The sequence below is a fragment of the Ochotona princeps genome, chromosome 2 (genome assembly GCF_030435755.1).
Source record: "Ochotona princeps isolate mOchPri1 chromosome 2, mOchPri1.hap1, whole genome shotgun sequence".
Classification (NCBI taxonomy): domain Eukaryota; kingdom Metazoa; phylum Chordata; class Mammalia; order Lagomorpha; family Ochotonidae; genus Ochotona; species Ochotona princeps.
The window spans coordinates 50,712,504-50,726,681 of NC_080833.1; the positions used below are offsets into that span (position 1 = coordinate 50,712,504).

General features: G+C 39.1%; 1 protein-coding gene across 4 annotated transcripts in view; it reads left to right on the plus strand.

The window, feature by feature from the left end:
- Positions 1-14,178, plus strand: part of PATJ (PATJ crumbs cell polarity complex component) — a 369,444-nt gene that overhangs the window by 137,705 nt on the left and 217,561 nt on the right. For all 4 annotated transcript variants that reach the window (XM_058657334.1, XM_058657354.1, XM_058657340.1 and 1 more), the window contains exons 23-26: positions 115-186; positions 1,461-1,638; positions 5,168-5,278; positions 9,602-9,679. In XM_058657334.1, coding sequence (XP_058513317.1) covers positions 115-186; positions 1,461-1,638; positions 5,168-5,278; positions 9,602-9,679 — 439 coding nt within the window. The remainder of the gene's footprint in view (positions 1-114; positions 187-1,460; positions 1,639-5,167; positions 5,279-9,601; positions 9,680-14,178) is intronic.

The window sequence follows — 14,178 nt, forward strand, 5'->3', positions numbered from 1 at the left end:
AAATTAAGAAATATTTGCCTAAATATACTGCAATTTTCAAAATTTCTAGGGCCCTATATAGTAAAAGTATGTCTTTGTAAGTGGCATATATTTCTTTCATTTCTCCCTCTTCAGTGAGTTACCTGAGCGAGAAGAAGGTGAAGGAGAAGAAACCCCGACCTTCAGCCATTGGGGTCCACCAAGAATGTATGTGGATGATGTAATTAATTGGCTTTTCCAAGTAGCAGAATCAGTTGCTCTTTTCTTCAACCAAGTAAATCGTCATTCACTTAGACTACAATGATTGACAAATTGCAGTAATTCACATGTAAACTGGCTTATATTTTAGTTTCATTTTATCTCATGTAGAGATTTTTAACAAGACAAAAAAACTACGAGCGGTGTTAGAAAAACCTCTTTTAGAGAACCCAATTTCCAAATGTCCACCGTGACTGCAACCCGTGGCCTAAAAATGATACATTACTGCAAACACATCAGGTAGGACTGCAATGCAGGCAGTAAAGCTGTTTGTTTTGTTTGCTTTTTTAAGCTACAGCAGTGAAGATTTCTGTTGTAGCTCAGTTTATATCTCCCTGGAGGGGAGTCCATGTGTGTGTCTTGTTGAACCACAGAGTGTGCAGCCACATTTGATGTGGCTGCAGTTTCAAGGACTAGGCCATGCAGGGCTGCACTTGAAGACTGCAGGATTTGCCTGTAGCTGTGTGCTTTATTCCCTATGCATTGTTAATTCCAGCAGCTTCATCCCCTCTGTCCTTTTCTTGGAATTGTAGTCTGATATTTGTCTTAAAACTAAGTTACTTTTTTATTTTAAAACATTATTGGCCACATCTCTGTGTTTCAGCAAAATCAATGTTTTGAGCAGCAAGTTTTATTTTGCATTTTCTTTTTAAAAATGATGTTGAGATAGAAAGGAGAAAATCCCTTCTAACTGTAAGCACAGATAAAATCTGTGCCCTAATTGAAGCTCCAGACATTGACCCTGCTGAATGAGGGGAACAGCTCTGCCAAGGAACCCTTCAGTGACATTTATCTCGTTCTGAGTGACTGGGCTTTTACCAGAATCACATGTAGCTCTCTCGATCGTTCACTCACCTGTTACTTCCTCATTCCACATTTTGCTAAAGTTGCAGATATAAATGAACTGAACAAATCACTGAAAAAGTACTGTAGAAAGAATTGGAACTTTAAGGCCTTGCTACATTTTATATCCTGAACATTGTTGTATTTATTATTTTAGAAGGTGATCTTTGTCAGGTTTCAGACTTTCACAGCTGTGAATTTTTTATAGCATCTTTTAATTTTGGAACTAGGTCAAATTTATGTAATGTCCATAAAAATATGTATTTGAAAATATATTTTTGCCAAATGTGGATCACAGGACTATGGTACAAATTTAATATGTGCAATGATAATCCCACAAATTAAATTGCTCATGAGAAAGGTGTTTTTCTTCCCTTTAGTGTTGAGATTTTTAGAGAACCCAACGTGTCTCTTGGAATCAGTATTGTTGGGGGTCAGACTGTTATAAAACGCCTGAAGAATGGAGAGGAACTTAAAGGGATATTCATCAAACAAGTTTTAGAAGACAGCCCAGCAGGAAAAACTAATGCACTGAAAACTGGAGACAAAATACTGGAGGTAAAAGATTGAAAGATTCTGATTTTGTTCGATACATTCTATGAGCCAATAGGAGAATCATTTAGCCAGAAGGTAGTTCTTCCGGTCTTGGGCCATAACTGTTGAACTCTATTCGTATGATTCCGTTTGTACATTGTGTGCACAATTTATGAGTTTCTCAAGGGAAGTAAATGCACGAACAAGCCACAAAACCTGAGCTGATTAAAAAAAAATTAACAAAGGCTCCATGGAGGAGGAGGCTCATTGTCGACACACTTTTCCTATAGTCTTTACAAGTTCTAAATGTTGGTCAGTGGGGTATCTGCACTAGTCTGGAGAGGGAACTTGATCCAGGAATGCTGAGGACTCCATTAGGAGAGGGTTGAATTGCTGCTTCACATGTGGTAGACTGTATGGGGGCTGAGTTTGAAAGCACTGGGAATGTCCTGAAGTCCAAATGGGACACTTTTCTTTAAGTTGCTTTATTAAGTGACACCTGTGGGAAATCATCCCTGGCTCTCTGCCTGCTACCTAGTGAGCATGACCTAGAGTTTATCTGCCCTGGTCTAAGGTGTAACTTCAGCCCTGTTATATAGAACGTGCCCTCTGACATGATTGGAAGGTCAACAGGATTAGGTGTGCCTTTTATCTAGTCACAGTGTTATTATTGGGTGAAGGGACTACCTGAAAACACCCTTTTACCCTCCGTTTTCTTAAACCTTTAAACCCAGAACTTGGGCTGAATAAATGGACATTCCTCACCAGCTTGTCCCTGGTGTTTCTTGCGGCCGAAGGACACTGTTTGTCTCACCCTTGGTAACCTCAGGGCCTGATGGCAGAACTCTTAAACCCCAAGAGATGCTACAGTAGGTGTCTTGCAACTGTGGGATTTGCTTGTGCTTGATTTTTGCTTTATGGTGTTAACCATCAGCCTTGAAGAATAAAAAGAGCTCGGAGTGCGGTGGGTAGTTTGGGAGTGTGAACTCTTTCAGCTTCTAGTTATTGGATGAATAGTTTCTCTTACCTTATTCTCATTTTCAAAATAAAAAGGAAATGAAAGTTCAAAACCAACAGTGTGGTAGTAAGGATTAAACTTAAAAAATTGCAAAACAACACCACCTTGTCACTGCATATACTAAATTGGGCTTCTATGTGTATTTGTGGAATGCTTAAAATTTTAGGAGCCTATGTTTGATCTGGTGGTTAAGACAACGTGTCCTACCCTTATCCCTTTACTGTTCACCCTCCTCTGCAGCTATTCCTTTGAAATAAAAAAATAAATAAGTAAATCTTTATAAAGTACTAGAAATGCAACAGTACTAATGTAAAGTGAATGGTGGACAGAGAATCAGAGGAAGCATCTGAGGAGCAATGAGAAATCGCATCATGTAACTTGGAAGGTCTGACTGTGTATGCTTTAAATGCAATGGGGACCTAGGAGAGAAGGATAAGCTCAAGTGTATTATGGAGCACTTTGACTTATGAGACCAAAATGGAAACAGTGAACTCAGATGGAAGGCATTCAAGACAGACTGACAGCCTGGAGTGAATTATAGCAGTGGTGATGGTGAGACGTAGGTGGATTGTGGATAGGTTTTGAAGGTAGAACACTAGGACTATTGCCACATTGCATGTACAAGGGTAAAGAGGTAAAGATAAGTTTCTCAGCTTGAAGAATCAAATTTTCTTTCTTTTTTTATTTAAGATTTATTTATTTTATTACAAAGTCAGATATACAGACAGGAGGAGAGACAGAGAGGAAGATCTTTGTCCAATGATTCACTCCCCAAGTGAGTGCAACAGCCAGTGCTATGCCGATCTGAAGCCGGGAACCAGGAACCTCTTCCGGGTCTCCCATGCCGGTGCAGGGTCCCAAGGTCTTGGGCCGACCTCGACTGCTTTCCCAGCCCATAAGCAGGGAGCTGGATGGGAAATGGAGCTGCCGGAATTAGAACCGACACCCATATGGGATCCTGGCATGTTCAAGGTGAGGACTTTAGCTGCTAGGCCACGCCGCCGGGCCGAGAATCAGATTTTCATGTATTGAGTAATGGGAAAAACGGAGGGAGGAGTGAATTTGAGTAGACATGTTTTGGACATGTAAAGTTGAATATGTCTGCTGGACATTCAGATAGAAATAATAGGCACTTAAGTAAACAGGTAAGAAGATCTATGTCCTTACTATATACTTTTTTCTTTTTCTTCAGTTTCATTTAGAGGCATGTTTATCTTCTGGAGTTATGGATTTGTTCGGCATTCCTTGTAGACTAGTTTTTGCAAAATATATTTAAGATCTTATTATTACATATATAGAATTTTCTATCTTTGGCCTGGTGCAGTAGCCTAGTGGCTAAAGTCCTCACCTTGCACACACCGGGAGGCCATATGGCAGCCAATTCTAATCCCGGTGGCTCAGCTTCCCATCCAGATCCCTGCTTGTGGCCTGGGAAAGCAGTAGAGCATGGCCAAAAGCCTTGGGACCCTGCACCTGCATGGGAGACCTGGCTTTAGATCGGCTCAGCTCTGGCCATTGCAGCTGCTTGGGGAGTGACTCAATGGATGGAAGATCTTACTCTCTCTTCCTCTTTGTATATCTGACTTTTGAATAAAAATAATAAAATAAAACTAAAAAATTGACCCTGAAGATAAAAGATTTTCTGATTTAATCACTAGAAGTTCTTCAGTCCTAGTAATGATTGCTCTCAAGGTTTGACTTAAGATGTGTTTACTTGAAAGGCTGAGTTTTTCTGTTTTAATAGGACAGAATTTTTTGCTTGTGTTATTGATTTCCCTTTACCACTATAGAAATCTTGGAAACACCTACAGTCCTATTTCTTTGCTATTCTTATAGTAAAACCGTATGCACGCATGGACATGGTCACTCCCTTTCTATTGGCCATTTAACCCTTCCAACCTTTGTTACGTTACAGCGTTAAATATGCTTGGCACTCTTGAGTGCATATTAGATTCTCTGAGTTTCTAAAGTAACGAATCATCAGCAGTTACCAAATTTTATGAAACTTCGGACACTTGTGGGTGTCTGGATTTTTTTTCTTCTTGACAGAATTTGAGGAATATTCAACTTCTTGATTATAATAATAAGCAATCTGGTTCTTTTTTTTTTTTTTTTTTTTGCTTAAAATATTACAACGTAACAGAGAGAAAGTGAACATCTAGTGAGATTCCACCCCCCACACCCATTTGTCTGACCCACACAGTACTGTGTGTTGTACTGGTGGCTAGGACACCCAAGATTCTCTAGCTGACTAAGTTACCTGTTATCTCTTAGAGGCAACCTGTATATTGTATTGAACGATTATATATAACCAGGGATACTGTTACTAATAGCTTTGTCTTACCAAGACACAACATTCTTTTCCTTAAGCATGTTACCTTATAGCAGCAAAGCTTTTTAAGAGCTGATCTCTTTATGTGGCTGTAGTCTAACTCGTTATTCTCTCATGGCTGGGTAATACACACAGACCTTGTGTTAACCTGTGCGCAATACCTAGACCCTTTCCAGCTGAAACAAACCACTTCTGTGTTTCAGGTGTCGGGAGTAGATTTGCAGAACGCCTCACATGCAGAAGCAGTGGAGGCAATAAAGAATGCAGGAAACCCTGTGGTGTTCGTTGTACAGAGCTTGTCATCCACACCAAGAGTAAGTTTTACTTCATATCTTCCAAGATTCTCTAAACCTTTCAATCAAACCTCTGATTCCAAATATTATTCATAGATTTTCATATGACTGTGTTATTACATGAGATAAGTATTAGTTCATGAAAGTTTAGTTATTTCTCCTTTGTTTTCCATTTAATTTTGTTCTCTTGGACAAACCAAGTCATTACAGTTTGCACTAGTCTGAGTTGTGGACTTATTTTCAGTTTATTCCTTATTTACACAGTTTTTCTGACTCAAGACAAGTTACTTAATTTTTCTAGACCAATTTGTTAATAAGATACCTGCAACTTAAGGGGCATCAAATTTAAAAACATTGCAGAGATACTGTTAAGTGTTCAGTGTATTTATTGAGTCATGTAAACATAAAAACATGTTGTAGAATTACATATTATGTTGGTATTGAATTTAGAAATGGCGATATTCTGTGATTAGCTGCTTGTTTGATATGAAACTGAAGGACATCAATGACAGGATGAATATTTAATAATGAGATAAGCAGCAGCAATGTTACTGTTAGATCTAGCAAGTGTAAGCACTATAGTTTTGTAATAAGATAGCTGTATTAAACAGAAGTAAATCTAAACAGTACAAAGAATTTGCCTGTTTTAAAAAAATTATTTGCTTTTTAATAGAATAATGATTCCCAGTATAGGTAGTGTTAGTAAACCAAACTAGCCAATAGCTGGTTGGGTATTTCCGCATACTCCTAACATGCCTGTGTGCAAATGGGTGCAGCCTCCATTCCACCTGGGAGGCACTGCATGATGGTGCTTTCCATTTTTAATGCAATATATATGCCATCAAGACTAAAGGAGAGCAAGGAAAACGTGTTCGGGTCCCTGCACTCCTAAGGCAAGCCCAAAGGAAGTTCCTGACTCCTGTCTTCTAAGAGGCTCCAGACTCTTGGCTTCAGATTGGCCCAGTTCCAGCCATTGTGGCCATTTGAGGAATGATCCAGTGCAGGGAAGATTTCTCTCTCTCTCTGTAAATCAGTCTTTCAAGTAAAAAATAAATAAAGATTTTTTAAAAAAATAAAATTAAAAAGATAATATAGGCATATATATATATTTTACTTAGAAATATGTATTGTCTTGCATTTTTCTATAAGTCTTCATGGTGAGCATTTTGCTTTCCGAATTTTGTTAAGGGTACTTGTGTATAGGAATGTGGTATAATTGGAAAGATGGTGTGAACATTATAAGTGGCAGCTGACGTTCTCATCTCTTGGCATTTGCTATACAGCTTCAGCTGATTTCTCCATGGGAGAAAGAACTGAGGTCTTCCATGGACCAGGCCAGTGTACTTGCAGGAAGGCGAGGGACTTGAGATGGAGTGGTTAAGAGGGAAACTGGAGACACGTTTGGTCAGGTCAAGGCACCCACCTGCAGGGGAGACCTGGCCTGGGTTAAACAGCATCAGTTATTGTGTTTTGTGATGCTTTAAGACAAGACACATTGGCTTGTAGAGCCTTCAGTCTTTGTAGTTGGGCTGGGACTGTTGTGTGTATGTTAAACACAGATGTAGCATTAAGCAGTAGTGCATCATGTGTTCATATAGGAAACATAAAACATACATGTTAATGTTTCCTTGCTATTGGTTTTCCTGTAATAAAACATTTATGAGCCTGTCATCCTTAATTTATTTCGTTTCATTCTAATTTAAAGGGAAGAAAGTTTGATCTTAAGTTGCATTTGGAGTAAATATTTTCTTTTTTTAATTTTGTTTATGTTTTCTCTAGACAAACACTTTCTTTTGTGACTAATTGTTTTTAAATCTTCACATCTATTATTATTATTATTTTAATTACATTGCATTATGTGACGCCATTTCATAGGCTCTTCGAAATCCCCCAATCCCTCCCCGTACTCTCCCCCCATGGTGGATTCCTCCACCTTGTTGCAGTATTATAGTTCAAATTCAGTCAAGATTCTTTCATTGCAAGCAAAGAGTCCAGCATCTAATTGTCCAGATAAATTCAATGGTTTCTTGAGGAGACCATCTCTGGTCTGAAGGCAGGGCTGGTAGGATATCATGCCAATCAATTAAAGGCCACAACATAACATCAACAACAATTTACAACATTATGGAATTATTTGACACGGTATTGAGTAACAAATATGTTAAAACATGCAAGTTCTTAACCACATCCTGTGACTACTTCATTGACATTTCAATTTTAGTTTATATACAGAACTGGCTGCTATACACCTTAAAATGGCAATAGGGTACTATTCAGCTATCTCATGTCTATTTTCGTTTTAGTATTTAGCCATTTATAGTGTTGAAGCATAATTTTGCTGAACTTGTCAGATTTTCGGATAGTCTAAGCTGGTTTATAACTCTTAACAAGGCATATGTCAACAGTTGAAGTGCAGAACAATTTTAGGAGGGATGTGCAGAGAAATCTTCAATACCTCAATGAGGAGTAACTAATCTTTGTGTCCTATAGTAAGGTATGTGTAAATCTTCACATCTGTCACCAGATTTTGTTTCAAGATTATCTGTTAGCCTTGCAAGAGCCTTTTGTGTCACTGACCAGCAGCGACACTGAATAAATGAGGCACACTCTCGAGGGTCTGAAAAAACAGGAACCGCCACTGCAACCGGAACACATGACCCTCTATTGCCAAAAGCCGGCTGCTTATATACAGCTCTCCACCAATCACTTCTCCCTGTGGATCCACTGGGCACTACCTGATAGGCCAGTAGCAATGAGATAATCGCAGCGAGGGCATCAGCCTATCCCTGTGACTTCCTGTTTGCCTATTGATGGGACCAACCCCGCTTCCTGGCCCTCGGCCAGCCACCATCTTGAGATGGCTTTGCATACATGTGTGGTTGGCTCTGGCACACCGCTCCCTACACTTTTGTTTTTAAAGTTTATTTATTTATTTAGTTAGTTAGTTAGTTAGTTAGTCAGTTCGTTATTTGAAATTCATGGTTGTAGAGAGGAAGTGAGAGATGGAGAGATACCCCAGCATGGTGGCCTAGTGGCTAAATCTTTGCCTTATACATGCTGGGATCCCATTTGGGAGCCAGTTCCTGTCCCAGCAGCCCCACTTCCCATCCAGCTCCCTGCTGGTGGCCTGGGAAAGCAGTAGATAATGACCCAAAGCTTTGGGACCCTGCACCCGCATCTGAGACCTGAAAGAAGTTCCTGACTTCAGATCCACTCAGCCCTGGCTGTTGTGGCCACTTGGGGAATAAAGCAGCAGATAGAGGATCTTTCTCTCTGTCTCTCCTCTCTGTAAATCTATTTTAAAAAAAGAAAAGGAAAAAGAAGAAGAGAGGTTTCTTTCATCTGTTGGTTCACTCTATAAGTAGCCACAGTGGCCAGAGTTGGGCTAGACTCAGGGCAAGAGACATGAACTTAATCCAGGTCTTCTATGTAGGTAGCAGAGACCCATGCCCTTGGACCACCTGCTGCTGCTTTCCCAGGTGAAGTAACAGGAGCTGGATCAGATGTGGAGCACCTAGGACTTGAGCTGGTGCCTAGATAGGATGCCAGAGTTGCAACAGCAGAAGAGGCAGAGAGAAAGATCTTCTATCCACTGGTTCACTTCTCAAGTGTCCACAACGGCCAGAGCTGAGCCAATTCGAAGCCAGGAGCCAGGAGCTTTTTCTGGGTCTCCCATGAGGATGCAGGGTCCCAAGACCTTGGACCGTGCTCTACTGCTTTCCCAGGCCACAAGCAGAGAAGTGGACGGGAAGTGGAGCAGCCAGGACATGAACTGCCCCCCATATGAGATCTCAGCAGAGGAAAAGCGAGGATTTAACCACTAGGCCATTGAGGTGGGCCCAACTTTATGGTATTTTACTATTCTATGTATCTTGTAAGATTTCCCAAGTTTTATTCTTTCTTTGAGTTACACCTCTGTTTTTACTTTTTGGGTAAAATCATTAGTTTAAATAATTTGGCTGTTTTAAAGAAATTAAGAGATCTAATTGTTTAGGGACAGGCATTTGCCATTGTGACGAAGATGCTGCTTGGGACATCTGCATCCCCTATGAGTGTGTGTGTGTGTGTGTGTGTTCAATTTCTAATTCTGTCCATTTCAGCTCCCACTCATGCACATCATGGTAGGCAGTGGGGGATTTCACCCATGGAGGAGACCTGGATGGAATTATTGGTTCCCAACTTTGGCCTTGCCTGGCCAACTCTCTGCTTTGGCAGACTGAAACAGTAATAGAAGATCTCTTTCTTTGTCTGTGTCTAGCAAATAATCATCGGTTTAATAAGCAATGATGTAATGATGAAATTTAAACTGTTTCCTTTTTCCCCCACCCCCTATGGTGGTGGTAGGTCATTCCTAATGTGCAAAACAAAATCTCGAAAATCACCAATGACCAACACCAAGATATACAAGAAAGAAAAGAAAAGGTTAGTTGTAATATGAATCTCTCTCTTTAAGCTTGTCACATTTTAACATTTCTTTTCACCTACTTGAGCTGTAATTTATAGAAGTGATTTTTTTAAACATGCCTGTTTGCAGGTACTCATTTGTAATATTTCCTTTCTACAAACACACTGGCACTCCCTAGGATGAGAACCAGAAACCCGGTGAAGTGCGGGTGCAGAAATGCTGTTAAGAACAGTCAGCCATGATAGCTTTATGTTTCCTGTTTGTCTGTGCTGGGGTTGTTTGCCTGTTCTCTGAACTTGAAGTTCACACTCAGGAGTCTCTGATGGTTTAATCATGCTGTGCTCACAGTCAGCATGTTCCATTGCCTCATTGCTTTTCCATGAGTGTCGCTGCCCTGCAGCAACACTAAAATGATGAGGAATCTCGAGGGCCTGGAGAAAACAGGAACAGCCACCGCAACCGGCACACACACAAACTAACGAACAAAAAGCCGAACCAAAAAGAAGGTGAACAAAAAGAGGGAGGCAAAGGAAAAAGTCAAACGAAAAGATTTATTGCCGAAAGCTGGCTACTTATATACTGTTCTCCACTGATCTCTTCTCCCCGTGGGTCCACTGGGCGCTATCTGATAGGCCAGCAATCGCAGCAGGGGAGCATTAGCCTATCCTTGTGACTTCCTGTTTGCCTACTGGCGGGACAAATCCCGCCTCCTGGCCCTCAGCCAGCCGCCATCTTACGGCCTCTCATGCGTGGGGTCTGCTCCCAGCGTACTGCTCCCCACACATGAGAATCCTTTCTATCCGTCAAGGACCAAAGGGCGTTTCTACTGAAAACTTCCCTTACTGTCATTCAGAATGAATCATCCATTCCTGTTTACCCAGCTAGAATTCCTGGATCTGAAGTGGATTTTAGTATGTAGTGTCAGGTAGGGATGAATTTTCATTTTTTTCCCCAGAGAAATCACAGCTTTTCTCTTTGCTTTAAATGAGACCTGCTTTGTTAGTGAGTTGCATGTGCAAATCCACAGTCTCTCAGATTGTGGCCTAGAGTCTGTTACATAACTTTCTCTGTGTTTTGCTTGGTCATTTTGTCTTAGCAGAAATGCTGCTCTATCTAAATTAATTAAGCCTAGGCATAAATCTGTTTGCTGGTACAGAAGTTTCTTTCATATGTTACCTTTTTTTTCTCTTTCACCATATTTTGCCTATTTGTGTCCTTTTTCTTTTTCATATGAATTTAGAATCAACTTAACCAAATTCCACAAAAGAATTTTGTTAGGGATTTTTATTGGAATCATGCCAAATGTATAGGTACATTTTTAAAGAGGTTACATTTTTATGTTATTCAGACTTCATAATCATTAACATGGAATAACTTTCTATTTAAAAATTTTCCTTTATTTCCCTGACTTTACATATTTTCTTCAGAAAAAATATGTATTTTGATTTATTTCTAAGTTTACTTAACCTGTCTCATTGCTATTAAATATCTCCTTAAATTTATTTTCTGTTTGTTTCAAATACGTAGACAAAATTGACATTGATATCTCAAAGCATAATTCTCTTATTTTTTAGCAGTTAAAATAAATACAGGGCAAAATGCTACAATATTTGTAATGCTGAAATTTTAAATTTAAAATGTGTTATAAATCTGCCACCAAAGGATGACTGTTAAATATTTCATGTGGTGCTTTCTGGTGTCCTTGTGCATCTGCTCAGAAATGGGTTTTAATAAGAAGAAGAGTATAGTTCTCAAATTTTAATTGTATATCTGTATTTTTTATTTTGTGACTTCTTCCATAGAAAACATTTTAGAGAAGGGTGGTGTTCTTTTTACCTTTTTTGATTTCTTGCATAGAAAACATCATTTTAGAAAAGGGTAGTTTTCTTTTTACCTTTTCTTTATCCTCCCTTGGTTAAATTATATCTACTAAGGCCTCCAGCACTGTTACTTTAGATTTTTCTGTTGGATATAATGTGTACTATAGGTATTTATGGGTAATTCTTTAAGTTACGGGAGTATTCTCTTTTATTTCTATTTTCCTAAGAATTTTTACCATGAAAGGCATTGTCATTGGGTTTTATCAAATATATCATCTTCATTCACTGAAATACTTACACGGGAATGTATGCATAATGGTTTCCTGTTTGAATTATCCAATTTGGAAAATTACATTAATTTCAGAATGCAAAACCTACCTGAGCAGTAAAGTTAATTTGGTCATATGTTTTTTTTTTTTTTATTTGTCCATTGGTAATACTATTTGTTTTAGTGATTTTGCATATACGTGAATATCTGAGTCTTTATTACGTGAAGGAATTTGGGTTTACTTAGCTTGATTCTGGAGGTTGGAAAGTCTAAAAGCTGGCACAGCATCTGGCAAGGTGCTGGCTGCTGCAACATGATACGGTGAAGGGCATCGCCTGATGGACAAGCACACTTGCCGGAGAGCACTCTCCTTGTGTCAAGACAGAAGGACACTCCCAAAACATAACAGTACTCCATGAATGGATAAATTGATTCCTGAGAATGGAATCCTCAAGACTGGTTCACTTTCTAAACACTCCAGCTCTGAAGGTGATGTTGCTGGGGCCAGTCTTCTAAGAAATGAAATTTTGAGGCACACTTTCAGATCATCATACTGGTCATGAGTGAGACTGCTGAGGAATTATATGTTTATGCAAGGTATACGTGTATGTGTGTATGTGTACACATATGTACTGTAGTGTCTGACTTTGGCTGTAGGAAACTAGTAGCTTGAATAATGTTAGTATTTCTGCTTTTCAGTTCTTAGAAAGTTTATTTAAAATGGTAATTGCCAATTTCTACAAAGTTTACTCAGATAGGCGTATGAATGAAGTCATTGGATGTTTGTGTTTTCTCTGTTGGAAAAAATTTAAATATTGTTCTAACTCTGCAGCAGTTAATGAATCATTTAACTTTTCCATGTCTTGTCGTCAACTGCATTTGGTCATTGACTTCTCTAGGAGTGTTCGAATCACGTACTTGCTTTCCTGTTGTTGGCATACACTTGTTCCTTGTTCCATCTATACTTGTTCTTATTCATCCTTAATCTGTTTAGTATGCTTTTTGTTGCTTTCTCTTGGTCTATCTCTAAAGAAATTTTTTATTTTATTACTCTCTTTGAAAAACTAACTTTTCATCTGTTTTACCTGTCTGCTCTTTTGTCTGCCTTTCCGACCCATTATGTTGTGTCTTTTAAAACATAAACACTAAAAACTTTCTTTTGCATCCTGAGACTTCAAGTTGAATTTCTGTTCAGTACTAACATTTTTAGTTCCTGACATGATTTCTCTTGTTTTTGGTAAGTTTCCTTAGAAATATATTTTAAATCTGGGTCCAGTCCCTTGGCATAACAGGCCAAGCCTCTGCCTGTTCCACCAGCATCTCCTATAGGTGGCAGTTTGAATTCTGGTGGCTCTACTTCCAGTCTAGCTCCCTACTAATAGGCTGAGAAGGCAGCAGGGGAAGGGCCTGTTGGACCCCTGAACCCATGTGGGAGACCCAGAACAGGTGCCTGACTCCTGGCTTCAAACTGGCACAACTCTTGCTGTTACAGCCAATTGGGGAGTAAACCATCAAATGGAAGATTCTCTCTCTCTCTCTCTCTCTCTCTCTCTCTCTCTCTCTCTCTCTCTCTCTCTCCTCTCATTGCAATTCCACCTTTTAAATTAAAATTTAGATAAAATAAATCTTAAAAAATATATTTTAAGTCTCCAAGTAATCAGAGAAACTAAATTGTATAATACTACTTCTGTGACATTGGGTGAGAGTTTTTGTTGCTTTGTACATAGTTACTGTAAGTATTCTATTTGTTATTAAAATAGAATAGCTACTGTCTAATACTGATTACAGGTATCAAGCAGAGTTAGTCAAAATAATGAAGTTATTTATTATGCTTACTGATTTTTTTTCTGATAGTATAACGTCTCCTATTTTTGGATTGTATTTACTTACTTGAGAGACACAGAACCCCAAAATGTTGGTTTTACCTTAAATGCCTGCAACAGCTAGTACTAGGTCAGGCTGCACACAGTGTAGTCCAGGTCCTCCCCGGGGTGAAAACATTTTAGTCCGGACTATTATATCCCTTGGGGTCAGGAAACAGAGTGGATATGAAACAGAGGCAGTGCTGTACCCTATGCTGTGTCTTAAACTGCAAGGCCAAATGGTTGCCCCACATCTCCCATTTTTTTACTTCTACACCGCCCCCCCATCTTTTGGTATTGATTAGCTGCCTGGAAGTTTCAAATTTTATTATCTTCCTAGAGAATTGACCGTCTTAATAATATATGACCTTTTTTTTTTTTTTTAAAGTAATGCCTGAGTATCTGTTTTGCCCCAACAATCCTTAAACCATTCTGACTTTCTTTTTATACCTGGTGTTTTTGCTTTAGACTTTTTTTAAGCCACATCTATAAAGTAAATTCAGGTCTTCAACCTTGTAAGTCAATTTTAAGAAAAGATTTATTTTTATTGGAAAGTCAGATTTACA